Genomic DNA, 17,405 nt, shown 5'->3' with positions numbered 1-17,405 from the left:
CGTCAGAAACACCAGCGATTTCAAAGCGTGTTTTTGAGACTGTCTTTGGTTCACTGCAGTTTTAAGGAGGAAATACTCAGCAATGCTGTCGACTTATGAATCTACACAGGGTTTGTCTTAAAGCACATTAAAAACACCACATAGACACATAAACTACATTAAACACTGGATTTTCATCACAGGGGGACTTTAAGATTGAAGAAGTAAATGAACAAAAGAAGTGTGTTTGGTCACGTAACTCATCTGTGAACCGGTCGTTCCTGTAAGACCGGGTCACTTCCTGTTTTCATCCTCCATTTCCTCCGTCTTTGACCCTGATGAATAATTCATAACTCGTTCAGCGTTCGCTCTTCTAACACAGATTTACAGCGGGATTGCTCTGGCAAAAGTGTTTGTGGGAAACAAATCAGATGCACTTTTACTGAGTTTGGTTTCCATGCTTGTGCACGCTCACAGATAAAGATCGCAAACTAATTATTTCAGTTACATAAGACATTTCAAGTAGTGTGATCATGTTCTGTATTTGAATGATTCATCAAGTATGTAAATGTTTGCTTGTTTCGGTAATGTTCATCAAAATATATATATATATAAGGCAATGATTATCAATATATATATATACTGTATAATATGATGATCAATATGAAATCAATGATCTGGATTTAAATAAGTAAGAAGAAAACAAAACACGAGTCCAGAACCATGCCTCCGCGGCCTCTGAGGAAATGCCCACACAATGTTGGTTCAGTGTCAGACATCCACACTGATGCAGATCAGAATGAAGTTGTGATGTTCTCATGTGTGTGTGTGTGTGTGTGTGTGTGTGTGTCTCCTGCAGTCCGGCTGGCGTAACCTCCCTGCGGTGCGTGTGTGTGTGTGTCTGAGACTGGCTCTGGCTGATCTGACCCTGTTCATGCTGGACCTCCAGTGTGCCGAGGAGAACAGGAAGTCCATCAGCCGGGACAGGAAGTGCTCAGTGGAGAGAGCAGTGGAGGACTTCATCAGCGCTGATCTCACTGAACATGAGAGGGTGAGTGTGTTTGTGTGTGTGTGTGTGTGAGAGAGAGAGGGTGTAACGTCTGTAATATTAATGGCCAGTTCGCACTGGATAGGAGATCTCAGTAACACTAGCAGAAGTGTGAGAGTAACTCGATTTACACACCGCCGTCACTCCTGTCCTCGTGTGTGTGTTACGCTGCTTCCTGATATCACGTGCACAAACACATATAACCTATATTTATATATACAGTGGGTACGGAAAGTATTCAGACCCCCTTAAATTTTTCACTCTTTGTTATATGGCAGCCATTTGCTAAAATCATTTAAGTTCATTTTTTTTCTCATTATTGTACACACAGCACCCCATATTGACAGAAAAACACAGAATTGTTGACATTTTTGCACATTTATTAAAAAAGAAAAACTGAAATATCACATGGTCCTAAGTATTCAGACCCTTTGCTGTGACACTCATATATTTAACTCAGGTGCTGTCCATTTCTTCTGATCATCCTTGAGATGGTTCTACACCTTCATTTGAGTCCAGCTGTGTTTGATTATACTGATTGGACTTGATTAGGAAAGCCACACACCTGTCTATATAAGACCTTACAGCTCACAGTGCATGTCAGAGCAAATGAGAATCATGAGGTCAAAGGAACTGCCTGAAGAGCTCAGAGACAGAATTGTGGCAAGGCACAGATCTGGCCAAGGTTACAAAAAAATGTCTGCTGCACTTAAGAGCACAGTGGCCTCCATAATCCTTAAATGGAAGACGTTTTCTGATGTGAATGCTGTGTGGAAACTACTTCTAAACAGGAAATGACGGAATATTTAATTACATTTTTCAACTGGTCTATATTATCCAGAAGGTAAAATTCCCCATAATCTTTACTGACATGAGCCCTATTCTCACGGGATGAGTATGACCTGGTGACCTCTAGTCATGTGTAATAATTGCGGAGGTCGTCTGTGATCTTAATCCCGTGCGAATCGCCCATGTCTGTAATTTGTAAAGTAAAAATTCCCCCGCAAATGACCGCCCATATTTAGCTGAACACTGAGGTCACGTGATGATCTTAGTCCCGTGTGAGTCGCTTCTCTGTGATCTGGCGAGTCGTTTATAATTTTTTCAAGGTTTTTGTTTCCTGTGTGCTTTTTTATCCATCTTTCGTGAATAATGAAGTGTTTTGATAGTGTTTTGTGTGCTGGGTCATATCGCTATACACCACACAACTATACAGTTTGCAGAAAGAGAAACACCATCAGAAGAGCAAACACACAAAGAGTTATTAGATGGAGATGACATGTATATCAGCATGCAGTGAGGAGCATTCCTCTGTTTATGATATATCATACAGCCAGACCTATAATAACAAGACATTTCCAAGAAATAGCCTATTGACATCATATCCAGGAGATACGTCAGTAAATTCGAGTAAAATCACAGGCTTCGCTGATCCCGTGCGGGGGGTTTGAACGGGGTTTGAACGAGACTAAAATCACTGAGAAGCTCTGGTAATACTCACTGTACTCCACCTCTCCATGGTAAACTAGTCCTGTCTTCACTCACTCTTCTCATGAGTGCTTCGCTCACTGTTTCTCGTGCCATGATCACGTCGAGCTCATGCTCTTGCTCTGCTTGTTGACTGCTTTAAAATCTACTGTGTGTTCCTGGAAAGGTTCCTGTGTTTTGTTTTCTTGACATTTGCTTTTTGAATATTTTGGATCTTCTTTCTTTGTGAAGTTTTGAGATCTTCCTGCTGGAACTATTCCTCTTCTCTTGTGTTGACTCTCGAGAACATCTCTGTATCCCTTCTGGATTTACTTTGTGGACTTTTTGGATTTTCTTTTTGGAAGTTTTTGGAGCTGACTTTTAGATTTTTCCTGTGAAAGTTTGTACTTGCCTTTCATCAAATTAACCCTCTGGGGTCTGGGCTGTTTTTGGGGCCCTTGAGATGTTCTGACATGCCCTGACATTTGTGCTTTTTTCAGTTGCATATAAACATATTAATGGCAAAGGTGTAAATTCACTCTATATAGCACAAACAGGACTACAATAATATGTGAGCCACGTGCATGTACATGTTTTCATTTTTGAGAGAATAATGTTTATGCGTGGTTATTGAAAAAACTAAAAACTAACATTTCTGAAATAAGGCCACAAAACACATAGTAAATATGTGTCAATAAGACTTTTGACTAATGGATGTCCTCGCCTAGAGTTTTTTCTTCAAAATTATGTGAAAATAGTCTTGCTTTATCGTTCACATAAAACCATACATTGATTTAAATTGATGTAAAACAGGTTTTGCTTGGAAAGCCAATATGCGAGGGGGGCGTGAACAAGGAGTGGTTTACACCTTAGAATACAATGTCCCACCCACTCTGCATAATTAGCCATTCACTCAGGTGTGAAACTGACTGAGCCACAATGCAAGGACAAAATATATATTTAGAAGAAGACTTATATTGACCATTTAAGATTTTGCTTACATCTATCTTGTAAATATGTTTTGCTATTTTATTAAAAAGGTTACAATTACAACAATAATTACAATTTCAACAATATTTCAAGTGTACTCTTTCTTTGTAAAAAAAAATGATTATAGGCCTACATTTTATCTATGTATTCATTAGTTTGAATATAGTCAACATTGGAACAGCTAACATCTTAGTTGATGACTTTATTTTTGACAAAAATAGATATAGAAATTGCTAAACAAAAGCTTATTTGACGTGGCAGTATATTCTACAGTAAAAACTGTACCCAAATCTAGTCAACAAGATGTTGTCTTTCATATTTCGCCTGACTGTAACGTTGTTTTCATGAAATATTAGGGCATATTGTTAATTTGCAGTTTAATACGTTGCTTATACAAATAGCCTACATTTTATTTCAACATATTTCAGTCGAATTTTCCTTTCCTCAGTATAGCAATACAGTTTGCTAAAACATCATCATTCATTCACACACGCAATTTAAATTTAACTTCTGGCAAAGATGAAGTTGACGATAGGCTATTGACTCGCGATCTTCGCAGTAGGCTAGTGAACGCACCGGAGAAATGCACATTTATTAGGCTACATAGTTTTTTGTTTTGGATGGTTTTGTTTAGAACCAGCTTTCTGTAAATATATTTCACATTTTTTAGACATGTGAGGCGAGTAGGCTACGGTCTGGTTAATGATGATCTCCAGTTCAAGCACCTTATTTGTGATTGCTAGCCTATATTTACTTTAAATCCAGGAAATTTGTTAATGAAAAAATTATTAAAATTAAGATACAATTGATACAAAACGAAATTCGTTTTAAAGAAAGGATTTGTAGTTTCTGTTTTGAGGTCTCTGTGAAAGTTTGAAAGTCTTTTAGTGGCTTTCAGAGCGCTCGCGTCCATAATGGAGAACTGTCACGTAATATTGTTTTTTCCTCATAAATGCGAACACGAAAAATAAAAGACAAAAGACTTTTAAGTAAAACTTACTCCGAAATTGTGTCCTCGGCGGAATTCGCTCTTCAAAATGCTGCCGTTTGTAGTCTGAGTTACAATCTTCCTCTGAGGAAACAACTTCCTCGCTGTCCAGAATCATCTGAAGGGCGTCTTTACTGGAGAAGCGTGCCATACTCAAAACGCGATGAACTATCAGTAAGTCTGATGAAGAAACTGTGTTTTTATGGCATTGATCGGGGGGCGTATGCGATGCATACTAGATCACCTAGATCTGAAATCTTTTCCCCAGAACTGTCATCTGGTTTATCTGCATGTGGGTTTTCACACTTGTCCTGTGTGTGTGTGTGTGTGTGTGTGTGTGTGTGTGTGTGTGTGTGTTCTCAGGACTGGTCTGCTGTGGGACTCTCTCTGGCTCAGGACGCTCTGACACTCCTCTCATCTGTCTGTTCGCTCTCGCTGGACTGTGTGGAGACCAGGGCTCGTTCCCTCGGCATGCTGGGAAGGTGTCTGAGAATACTAGCCCAGCAGAGAGACCCGCTGTACCCGTGCACACTGTGGGACAAGCCCATCACGGTACACACACACACACACACACACACACACACACACACCGACTGCTTAAAATGCCCTTTAAATGTCATGGAAATTCCATGTTTTCTAGTTATGCACTACTCTACAATATTTTATAATATTACACACTCTCATATAATGCATATGATGAAAAGTGGAAGTCATTTGTTACTTCTATTTTGCAAGGATCCTTTAAATTGATAGAAAGTGACAGTATAAATACATATGGGGCCCTATCTTGCACCCAGCGCAAGTTTTCCCTCCACAGAAGCACGTCGGTAAGTTAGGAAATACACTTGCGCTCCCGGGGGCGGTTCAGCACAAAGAGGAGGCGTGTTCCGGCGCAAACGTTCCTTCATGCTATTTTGCAGGTTTAGAAAACAATTGCGCCACTAACCAGGAAAAAATAGTTTAAAGTCAGTGGCGGGTTGCGCATGTTATTCATATGCTATTTTAAGGGCGCATGCTTGGCCATAATCAATGTAGCATGTGCACAACGCGCATACACTTTGATTCTCTCATCTACACAGAAGCGGCAGTTTTCATTTTTGCAAATCATACATTATTACGATAGATAGATAGATAGATAGATAGATAGATAGATAGATAGATAGATAGATAGATAGATAGATAGATAGATAGACGATTTATTATAAAAGCATACATCTAGCTTACACATTTACCCAAATTATCATACGCCTGTTTAACCGAAGTTAATTTGGGTGGGTTTCTCCATTTCAATGTAACTTCTCTCTTTTACGGCCGTGACGAGAGCGTCGGTCTCCTCGGCTGTGAACCGCTCCTGGCGTGCGTCTGGCAAATCCGCCGTTACAATAGCAATCCGCTATGGAAAAAGCGCGTCTGCTCTTAAAGGGAATGTGAGATGACGCTCTGATTGGTTTATTTCACGTTACGCCCAAACCACACCTATGAGTAATGAAGCTACTTCAGACCAACCCATTTTAGATTTGCGCCTGGCGCAAGAGTCATTTATCCCGCGGGGAAAATAGCAACAGCGCCGAGACCCGCCCACAAAGTTACTTGTGCTTTGCGCTTGACACTTACGTTTCAGATCGTTAAAATAGGGCCCTAAAGGTTGTATCTGCGATTGTGGGCGACGTTAGCTTGACTACATCAGACTTCGTACTTCCACTAAATTTCAGTTCGCTTCTGTACTCAGTCTGAGATAGCGACCTATCTCCTAGTTTTCCTCCGGCCTCAAAACAGCCGGCCAATCAACGAACAGAGGGCAGGCTGAGAGCCGTGACGTATAGACGCTGATTGTACCGTGGATGCGTAGATTTACTTCACATAATCTGCAAAAGTCGTTCACAGCCATGTTCACTACGGTATTTCGCTCGATGGTTTTGTTTTCGCATCATACATGTGTTTACAGTGGAAGTTCGATGCGGCTGAGCCAGCGCATAACACACGTCATAACCAAACGTTATGTGATTGGCTTACGGGTAACCAATGATTTTAAACTTCAGACTCTGTCTACGAAGCAAAGCGAAGTAGCAGAGTTTGGGATTACCAGGCTAGGGTGACGTCACTTCTGTTTGTGTTTGAAGTGAGATCCCAAACAAACCAAGTTAGCTCCCCCTCCCTCCCTCCCTCCCGTTTCGTGCATCATGAAAATAACGATCATGCACGCGCATTTCATATTTTTTCAAGAAGGATATTTTCACACACAGTTCACATCCAAACAAGTCAGCACTAGCAGCCACTCACCTGTCCAGAAGAAACAGTGAAACCTCGTCGTCCGATTTAAAAATGTTCAGTTCTTTAAGTTCTCTCCACCTTTCGAAAGCCTTCCCGGTAACTATTCGTGTCTTGGAATAAACACGATGGTATTCCCTCACCCTAATCCTCCTCCTCCTCTTGGGGATTGACTCAGCCATGTTCAATTTCTCTTGTTCGTTGATAGACGCTGGCTTCTTCTTCAGCTCCGACTTCGCGTGCAGCCGTGCACGAGCGCAAAACCTCACAACACCCACCTCCTGTCGGTGATTGGTTGGAACTCTATTTGTTTTGGTTTTGAGTGGTTGGTGAAACCAATTGTTTTTGTGTGCAGATCTCAGAGCCTAGGCTTCCTACAGAGACGCGGTGTTTTGACGCCATGCTTATGGGGCGGGCAGCCAGCGGATCGTTAGGAAAGATTAGATGAATGTGATCATTTATGTTTGGGCCTGAAATCACTGATACATCCTTTAAATAAAATAAATGCTGTTTGAATCCTGACAAATAAAATGGATCACAGTTTCAACAAAAATAGTATTTGATAATAATCATAAATGTTTCTTGAGCATCAAATCATCATATTAGAGTGATTTGTGAAGGATCATGTGACACTGAAGACTGGAGTAATGATGCTGAAAATTCAGTAATTACACTTACTGTATATTCACATAGAAAACAGCTGATTTACATTACAATAATATTTCACAATAGTTAGTGTATTTTTTACATTTTTGTTTAATTTTTACATGTCCAATTTGTGCATGATTTGCTGTTTTAAGGCATTTTTTGGTCAATGAATCCGCTTAATTGCTTTACTAATTGATCAGGGCTGTGTTTCCCAAACGCATCATAGTTGAATGATGAGGCTTTTCCCTGAAACACAGTTTATGTGACTGGAACTACAGCTCGACAGCCCTATATTGTTGAAATAATGTGGTTTTAACGACTGACCGGTTTTGGGAAACAGTCGTGACTGGCTGGTTAGTTTCTACAACGATGCGTTAAGCTATGGTGGTTAAGCAGTGAGTGAATGACTAGAAAGGTCGAAAAAAGATCATTAAACATCGATGGAAACCTTGTTATAATGATAAAAAAAATCGTTTTTGTCATTTGTCCTTGAAAATGACAGTCTCCCACCAGCAGCATCATTATATATTCACATCGTGTAGTTAAGAGGGTCTGAGAGGAAAATAAGCTTTCTGTCAGTCAGTATAGATTTTCATTCTTCTCCACCTGTTCGCTCGGCATTAATACACCCTCTTGAAGACGCTTTTCTCCAGACTGTCATTGATTGACATGGACTCAATATGAGCTGTTCCACCAGGATGAGGACGGGACAGAGAGACGGGAAAACCAGGACTATAATGAAGAGGAACAACTGAAGACAGAAACTGAGAAGAGACGATGTGCAGGCAAAAGTGCAGAGCTGCAGGTACATGTACACACTCAAACACACACACACACACACACTCACACACACACTCACACGCACACACACATGCTCTCACACACACACACACACACACACACACTCACACACACACACACACACACACACACACACACACTCACACACACGCTCACACATACACACACACACACACACACACACACGCTCACACACTCATACACACACACTCACACACTCACACACACACACTCACACACACACACAACGATGTGCAGGCAAAAGTGCAGAGCTGCAGGTACATGTGCACACACACACTCACACACTCAAACACACACACACACACACACACACACACACACACACACACACACACACACACATATGTTTGTTTAGCTATACTTGTGAGGACCTCCATAGACAATGGTTTTTATACTGTACAAACTGTATATTCTGTCCCCTTACACTAACCTAGCCATCAAACACAAACACACACACACACACACATTCATGTTATTTTTGTGCATATGCATGCCATTTTTGGCTGTGTATAAGTTTGCAATATTAAAAAGTGTGTGTGTGTGTGTGTGTTATCAGAGCAAGCAGAGGACAGCGCAGCGGCTGTTGGCTCAGGCCAGTGAAACTCTCAGTCAGTCTGTGAGTCTGAGTCTTCATCACGACCTTCCTCATCTTCTTCCTCCTGTGTGCTCAGATCTGCTGGAGTGTCACGGTCAGTTTGACCTCGGCGCCAGCGGACAGTTCCTCGCTCTACTGCAGGTGTGTGTTCATAACTCACTCTGTCATCACGCAGTCATTTGAATGCTTTAGTGTTTGTGTGTGATGTGTGAGTGTGTGTGTGCTGATGAATATTGCTCTGATCTCAGAGCGGTGTGTGCTGTGCTGAGATGTGCTCCGTCCTGCTCTCGATCTGCTCTGGTGTCAGTGAGTCTCAGGTGTGTGTGCTGATGAACCTGCGGGAGAAGCTGCTGTCTTCACAGGGTCACAGACCTGACGGTGTGCTGACAGCAGTGAGTCGAGAGCTCGGCCGTCTGTCTAAGGTACTCACTGACAGCCTGTTCATGTTAATGCACTCACCCTGTCATGAGCCGTTCACACTACATGTGGTCCTTCAGCATAGTATGCATGTCATTTTGTGTTTATGCATTTCATTTTTGTGTATATGCATGTCATTTTTTTGTATATGCATGTCATTTTTGTGCATATGCATGTCATTTTTTTTATATGCATGTCATTTTTTTGTATATGCATGTCATTTGTGTGCATATGCATGTCATTTTTGTGTATATGCATGTCATTTTTTTGTATATGCATGTCATTTTTTTGTATATGCATGTCATTTTTGTGTATATGCATGTCATTTTTGTGTATATGCATGTCATTTTTGTGTATATGCATGTCATTTTGTGTATATGCATGTCATTTTTGTGTATATGCATGTCATTTTTGTGTATATGCATGTCATTTTTGTGTATATGCATGTCATTTTGTGTATATGCATGTCATTTTTGTGTATATGCATGTCATTTTTGTGTATATGCATGTCATTTTTGTGCATATGCATGTCATTTTTGTGTATATGCATGTCATTTTGTGCATATGCATGTCGTTTTTTGTGCATATGCATGTCATTTTGTGTATATGCATGTCATTTTTGTGCATATGCATGTCATTTTTGTGCATATGCATGTCATTTTTGTGTATATGCATGTCATGTGTGTATATGCATGTCACGTTGTGCATATGCATGTCATTTTTGTGTATATGCATGTCATTTTTGTGTATATGCATGCCATTTTTTGCATATGCATGTCATTTTTGTGTATGTATGCATGTCATTTTTGTATATATGCATGTCATGTTGTGCATATGCATGTCATTTTTGTGCATATGCATGTCATTTTGTGTATATGCATGTCATTTTTGTGCATATGCATGTCATTTTTGTGCATATGCATGTCATGTTGTGCATATGCATGTCATTTTTGTATATATGCATGTCGTGTTGTGCATATGCATGTCATTTTGTGTATATGCATGTCATTTTTGTGCATATGCATGTCATTTTTGTGCATATGCATGTCATTTTGTGCATATGCTTGTCATTTTTGTGTATATGCATGTCATTTTTGTGCATATGCATGTCATTTTTGTGTATATGCATGTCATTTTGTGCATATGCATGTCATTTTGTGCATATATGCATGTCATTTTTGTGTATATGCATGTCATTTTTGGCTGTGTAGTTCAAGTTTGCAATACATGCAATATAAAAAAGTGAAATGTACAGTAAAAACAGCAGCTGTGGTTGCCAGAACTTTACTGTACATAATACAGTTTTACAGTTGACTTTTTTTAAGTTTTACTTAAATTAATAAACTTATTTGTGAAATCTTTTAAAAAAAATTTTTATATATATATATATATTTCTGCGATATTTCCATATGCTGATACAGTACGTCTAGTGTGTCGCTCCTTTAAAGTCCTTTAGGCTGCTCATATTCATATTCATTTATTCTTTTAGCAGACTTAGACTTTATGATTACAAATGATGAAACTAATTCAATCAGAAGCGATTCATCCGGAGAAACCGGAGAAACACATACAGAGATGAATTGAGTAGAAGTGTTTGAGTTTAGACTGTGATCTGATCAGGATTCACGCTTCATGTGTCTCATCGCTCTTTCAGGCCTTCAGTCACCTGACCATCAACCCAAACCACCTGAGGATTCTGGGAGAAATGCCTCCTAACTTCCGGATCCTGCTGCTCCAGCACTCAGAGGACAGGTGGGAGGACACATTCTATTCTATTATGGAAATGTGCGTTTAGATCTATGCTTTACAAACTGTTTCAAAGCAGCTTCAACTAAATTGAATTTGAAACATATTTACCGGTAATTCCAGCTGTAAAGACTGTAGTCACATTACAAACCAAATCAAACACCATGCTCTACACTCTATTCTATTCTACTGTATTTTATTCTGTTCTGTTTTACTGTATTCTATTCTCTGTTCTACTCTGCTCTGTTGTATTTTACTCTTTTCTATTTTGTTTAGTTTAACTGCATTTTACACTGCTCTGTTCTTCATTTCTCTTTTCTATTCTGTTTAACTCTATGAACTGGTGTGTGTTGTGTGATGGTGTAGCTCTGTGCTGTACGGCGGGTTCTACGAGAGGGTTAAAGCCACTGAGACTCAGAAAGGAAAGAGTGTGACAGGTAACCGTCCAGCTCACTTTTACTTTGTTTTTTTACATTTTCCCTATTTTCATTGCAGACACAGGCTTAGTTATGAGTAATACATTTACAGTGTCCCTGTTGCGTATCTCACATGTATTTACTATAGTTATAAAAGTAAATGATGCACCGTAGCCTGATTATATAGAAAGTTCATGTTGTTTATTAATATTACTCGATACTTATTTACGTATATAATTACACTGTAACAAGAGCACCTTCAAATAAAGTGTAACCAATACTAATACTAATAATAATATTAAAGGTTAATAAATTCAATTTTGCATGAATAAAATGAGATCCTTCAGAAATCATTCTAATATGATGATTTGATGATCAAGAAACATTTATGATTATTATCAGTGTTGAAAACAGTTCAGATTTTTGTGGAAACTGTGATACATTTAATTTTTCATGATTATTTGATGAATAGAAAGTTGAAATGAACAGCATTTATTTGAAATAGAATCTTTTGTAACATTATAAATGACTTTACTGTCACTTTTGATCAATTTACTGCATCATTGATTAATTAAAGTATTAATATCTGTAAAAAAGTCTTCTGACCCCCAACTTTTGAGTGCTAGTATATATATATATATATATTAGAGGTGGGCATAGATTAATTTTTTTAATCTAGATTAATCTAGATTAATTTAGAAATTAATCTAGATTAATCTAGATTAAAATGGCTCATTTGAATTCTGCCGAAGGCATTCAGAATATGTGTGCTACCCAAATAATGACTATAAAAGTAAGTCTTTGAGAACGGGTTTCTCAAGCCAGGTGGCGCATTAGACCAGGGGCTCATCTCCTGTTTCCAAAATGCATCACAAACTGCTTGAGAAAGCTGTTCTACTCATAGACTGTAAAAGGTTACTACTGTACTGTTACCGTCCGTAGGCAACATTAGGTAGGCCTATGTTATTATCAACTACTATAGGCTATCAATTAGGGATGGGCGATATGGCCTAAAATCGATATTGTGATATACATTGCAGCCTCTTGCGATAACGATATACAGTATATTATAATAAAACCATTTCAGAACAGATTACACAGACCCATGCTAAACAACTGCTAAATGTATTTTTTTTTTAAAGGGTGTATGTAGTTTTGAGAACATATATTGTGCAAAACTGTAAGTATACAACATAATTTTGCAGATAAATAAAATTTAAGTACACTAGCTGCAGAGACTTAAGTAGGTCTAATGTTTATTATGGCTTGGAGCTTATGAAACCCCAAATTTAAAATTAGAATATTGTCTAACTGATGTCTTTTCAGTTAAAAAGAAACACAACAACGATTCTTAAAATCGAGATTATGTGCTACACCACTAAGATATATTGGAATGGGAATAATACGCGCGCGCTGGTATTCAGTGATATCATGTTTCGTTTTGAATTTGAGGTAGTCGAACGGATTAAGCCCTCATTATGCTTCTGCGTCAACTCCACGGCGTAGCTACGCCGTCACTCCAACGGCGTCGTGACCGTTTTATGGTTCTGCGTCGGGTTGCGTTGCATCGCGGTGCATTTCACCGCCAGAACGCTAGGGGGGTGGTGTGGTTCGCGAATCTCTTTCCTAGTTTGTTTTGGTTCCATGCGCCGGTTCCGCTTTTTCATTTCCGACAATGGCGAGCGAAAGAGAGAGAGTGTTGTTGCAGCTGGAGCTAATCAACAAATGATTTTATTGCAAATGTTTAATCGTAGAAGAAAAAGACGTCAGCGAAGGTGGTCTGTACGACCAGTGCACGAAGACAGGGGAAGGATTGGCGAATTTGTTACGGTTGTTCGACCGCTGAGGGACTTGGACGAAGAAATGCACTTTAAGTATTTTCGGATGTCGAAAGGTCGATTTGACGATCTTGTTCATCGTTTAAAGCCGTTAATACAGCATCAGACTACACACAGTATGCCTATTGACCTCGCTCAGAGACTGGCAGTGACTTTAAAGATTTTATCTTCGGGTGCAAAGATCACCGGGTTGGGCTACAAAATGGGTTCGACCACGGTGCCATGGCAGGATAATGTAGTGTCCCGTGGCAGACTTGGTTAATTACTTGATATCCATGATGTACCCGTGAACATTGTATTGTAAATAAACAACAAACTTTTTTTCAAAACAAACATTGATTTGATTGATTGAAGTTTATTTCTAGCAACAACAAAAAAAGAAAAGAATATATATAAATATATACATATACACTACCGGTCAAAAGTTTTAGATCGGTAAGATTTTTAATGTTTTTAAAAGAAGTCTCTTCTGCTCACCAAGGCTGTGTTTAGTATATAAAAAACAATAAAACAAAACATATTTTATGACAATTTAAAATGACTGTTTTCTATTTTAATATATTTTACTCCGGAAATGATGTATAATCTGACCAATCACAGCCCCTGCGGTCTGCGTCACCGCGACGCGTAGTTACAATTTTTTGGAGGTGCACGTCAAGCTACGGCGGAGGGGTCGCGTCGAGGTTCGCGTCGACGCAGAGGGGTCCGCGGGGGTACGCCGTCGATTCGACGCAGAAGCATAAAACAGGCTTTACCCCACACACTCTGTATTTAGTTTGCTGCTGCTCGTCTGACGGCTTAAACCCGAACCAAGTCCAAATAATGGATGTTGCACCGATCTTTCTCACCAGCTTTCACTTTCAGCCGTGTTTACTTAAGATGACGACGAATATGCGTTGCAGCCGGGTTTACCTCGCGGCCGCGGGTAGATTGCGTCATCATAGCTTGTGTAGTATAGAGCCATCTCCCAACCCAACTTGGAGAATAGATTAACGGCGATATTTTTTTTATCGCGCGATAAGAGTCTCGCGTTAACGCAGCACGTTAACGCCGATAACGGCCCACCACTAATATATATATATAATTTGGTTGTGAGTTTAATTAGTGTTTTTTATGTGCATGCTTTCTACAGTTGTTTGCATTATCAGGCAGTGTGTTTTGCCCAGGTTTGGTGAGGTGGAGATGCTAGAGAGCGCTGACGTACGTGTGTGTGTGTGTGTGTGTGTGTGTGTGTGTGTGTGTGTGTGTGTGTGTGTTCTATAGGTGGTCTGATCTGCTCTAGATTGGTCAAGGCCTGTGTTCAGAGATCATCTCTACTGAAGCTCCACACACACCTGGAAGAGTTCAAACATCTGAGAGCACAGACACACGTGAGACTCCGTTCACGAGCTTTAATGAGGAAACAAAACATGAAAAGCATCTTTCAATATGGAAAAATGTATTCTTTCGCTCTGTTTATACAGGAAGGGAAAGCTGGAGAGCTGGACGAGTGTTTTAAAGCACTGCTCGAGGAAATGGAGAAATACCTGCACCCTGTTCTCTCACAGTTTGACTTTTCATGCTTTAGGTACTAAAACACACTCACATTCATAATCTCATGAATCTGGGGGCGGGAAAATCATATTTGACTTTGGTAACGAGTTATTGCACGTATAAATGTGCCTTCTGTTCATTTCTGTTCCATTTGAAGCGTCCTGTGTGAACTATATGATGATCTGCCCTCATCTTTCTCTAATTTCCTCTTCTGTCTTATCAGTGTTCGTTCCCCGTCCGTCTCCATCTCCACATCGGCCCGAGCCAAAGACAAGGAGGAGAAAACCACTGAGAAACCTCTGCCGGGTACGACACCCTGGACAGACAGAACACGTCTAGAATGGAGATTAGCATTAGCATTAACTGCCTTCAACATTGATAATAATCATAAATGTTTCTTGAGCATCAAATCATCATATTAGAGTGATTTGTGAAGGATCATGTGACACTGAAGACTGGAGTAATGATGCTGAACATTCAGCTTTGATCACAGGAATAAATTACACTTTACTATATATTCACATAGAAAACAGATGATTTACATTACAATAATATTTCACTATTTTACTGTATTTTTGATCAGATAAATGCTAGACTAGCTTAAAACTAGATAAATGTCTCTACTAGCTTTCTCCATGTGTTCAGCGGCTGTTACTAACACTGTCGGAAAATGTTTCTCAGGAGAGCGTATCGGCACGAGTTTGTATTGATATGTGCACATCAGAAGATGTTTGATATGGAGATTGAATATGACATCTGAGGAGCTTTTAAGGGCTGAAATATTGATCAGTCTGAGATCAAGTCCATCTTTAGCTGTAAAATAAGCACCAATAAAAAATCCCCACATGCAATGTAAAGCTCACAATAAATAAAGTAAATATAAAGCTCACTGAAGCTAACTGAACCATCTTATGCATAATTCATGGAACTTCAGAAGACCTATAATTCGATTTTACATGTTCATCTTCCTCCAGTGTGTAATGTTGCTGTGTGATCATGAAGAAGCTCCAGCTCTTCTCTATATCAGTGTCAGTGTTCCTGAACTCCTGAAACGCCTCCATTGTAGTCTTGAGTTTCTTCTGGGAACGAACACGTCACAATATTCCTCATTATAATAATTCATACGCAGAATAAAGGGGCGGGGCCTGGTTGAGTTAGTTAGTAGTGTGTTAAACTGGTGGTTATGGTAAGGAGCAGGGCATTTCCCAAACACACTCGAAGCGCTCAACCAATCACAACACACTGCTCCAGCCGACCAATCAGAGCACAGTGTGCTTTTCAGAAGGAGGGGCTTCATAGAGTCAGGAAGTAAACAGAGCGTTACTGACAGACTGGGAAGAGAGGAGCCGCAACAATGGAGAATATGAGGAGAATAATCAACATTCCAGCAGGAAAACCTGTTGATTTGGCATAATAGGTCATCTCTAAAATAAAAGTGCTGAATGTCTGTGTGTGTGTGTGTGTGTGTGTGTGTTCTCCAGACCCTGGTGAGTGTGTGGTGATTCTCGCTGACCGGATGTTGTTGGAGTTTCCACTAGAAGCGTTGAGTGTCCTGCGGGCGAACGGCATCGGCTCTGTGTCTCGAGACTTCTCACTTCAGGTTCTTCATGCACGTCTACAGACGGATGGTACAGGTGAGCTTATACTCACAACTCCATTATACCAGTTATATAGTTTATACTGAACACCATCATCTCCTCTGATGTTTCCACAAAAATATGAAGCAGCACAACTGTTTTCAACATTGATAATAATAATAATAAACGTCTCGCACTAACACATCTTTCCCTCGCTGGTCAAAATGACCTGAAGCCATAAAATGATACTTCTTTTTTTTTGCCAGAATGCTTATTTTATTTCCTTTTGATATTTTCTTTTTCTTTTTTTAAAGTAATTTTTTGGGAGATTTTTTATGTTTTATTTGATTTACCTTTAAATTACTAGATTTGATCACTAAATAATAAATAAATAGTAATTTAAGCACATTCCTTACATTCTTTCAACTTAAATTCAAAATAAATCACAATTTCATGCATAACACTTTTAATTCAGCTCAAAATATCTTACATTGTTGTCTTTGCTGACCTCTTGTGAAAACAACTAATATAACATGATATTTCATGAGTCTATATGGCCTTATATCTCTATATGGAGTAAATGAGCTGTTCCTCTGGGTCCTAAAGTCATTTCTCTTCAATATGCATCAGATACACATTTTTTTGGTAAAGTTTTAGCATTTTTAGTTAGAATTTTGAGCATTTTTAAGTTTTGTTTTTTTTTGTACTGAAGTATTCCTCACATTCCATTCATTCCTAAGGGGGTCAAAAAAAAGGATTTGTTACCTTTTGAAATTTCAACCACAAAACGTGGTGTATTCGTGGTTCAAGTGCGACAAAAGTCCTGGGGTCTTGGACCCCTCTGATTAACACTACATTCTTTTAATAAAAAATAAAAAAAAGAGTTTTGCGTCAAAATGACCCGAGATTAGGATGAGGGTTAAGCATTAATCATCATATTAGAATGATTTCTGAAGGATCATGTGACACTGAAGACTGGAGTAATGATGCTGAACATTCAGCTTTGATCACAGGAATACATTACAGTATATAATATATTCCCATAGATATAGAATGTCACCTCTAATGCAGAT

The 17,405-nt window shown here is 39.3% G+C and overlaps 1 protein-coding gene across 1 annotated transcript in view; it reads left to right on the top strand.

Moving 5' to 3' along the window:
- LOC309491518 (cilia- and flagella-associated protein 46-like) overlaps positions 1-17,405 on the top strand; it is a 39,642-nt gene that overhangs the window by 3,488 nt on the left and 18,749 nt on the right. Inside the window, exons 3-13 of the mRNA XM_082190566.1 lie at positions 839-1,030; positions 4,836-5,024; positions 8,086-8,193; positions 8,767-8,946; positions 9,054-9,227; positions 10,877-10,974; positions 11,335-11,405; positions 14,486-14,592; positions 14,686-14,789; positions 14,979-15,061; positions 16,237-16,389. Coding sequence (XP_082046692.1) covers positions 839-1,030; positions 4,836-5,024; positions 8,086-8,193; positions 8,767-8,946; positions 9,054-9,227; positions 10,877-10,974; positions 11,335-11,405; positions 14,486-14,592; positions 14,686-14,789; positions 14,979-15,061; positions 16,237-16,389 — 1,459 coding nt within the window. The remainder of the gene's footprint in view (positions 1-838; positions 1,031-4,835; positions 5,025-8,085; positions 8,194-8,766; positions 8,947-9,053; positions 9,228-10,876; positions 10,975-11,334; positions 11,406-14,485; positions 14,593-14,685; positions 14,790-14,978; positions 15,062-16,236; positions 16,390-17,405) is intronic.

Source organism: Leuciscus leuciscus, assembly GCF_965113295.1.
Source record: "Leuciscus leuciscus genome assembly, contig: HAP1_SCAFFOLD_317, whole genome shotgun sequence".
Taxonomy (NCBI): Eukaryota; Metazoa; Chordata; class Actinopteri; order Cypriniformes; family Leuciscidae; genus Leuciscus; species Leuciscus leuciscus.
This window is presented reverse-complemented; position numbering and strand designations above follow the sequence as displayed.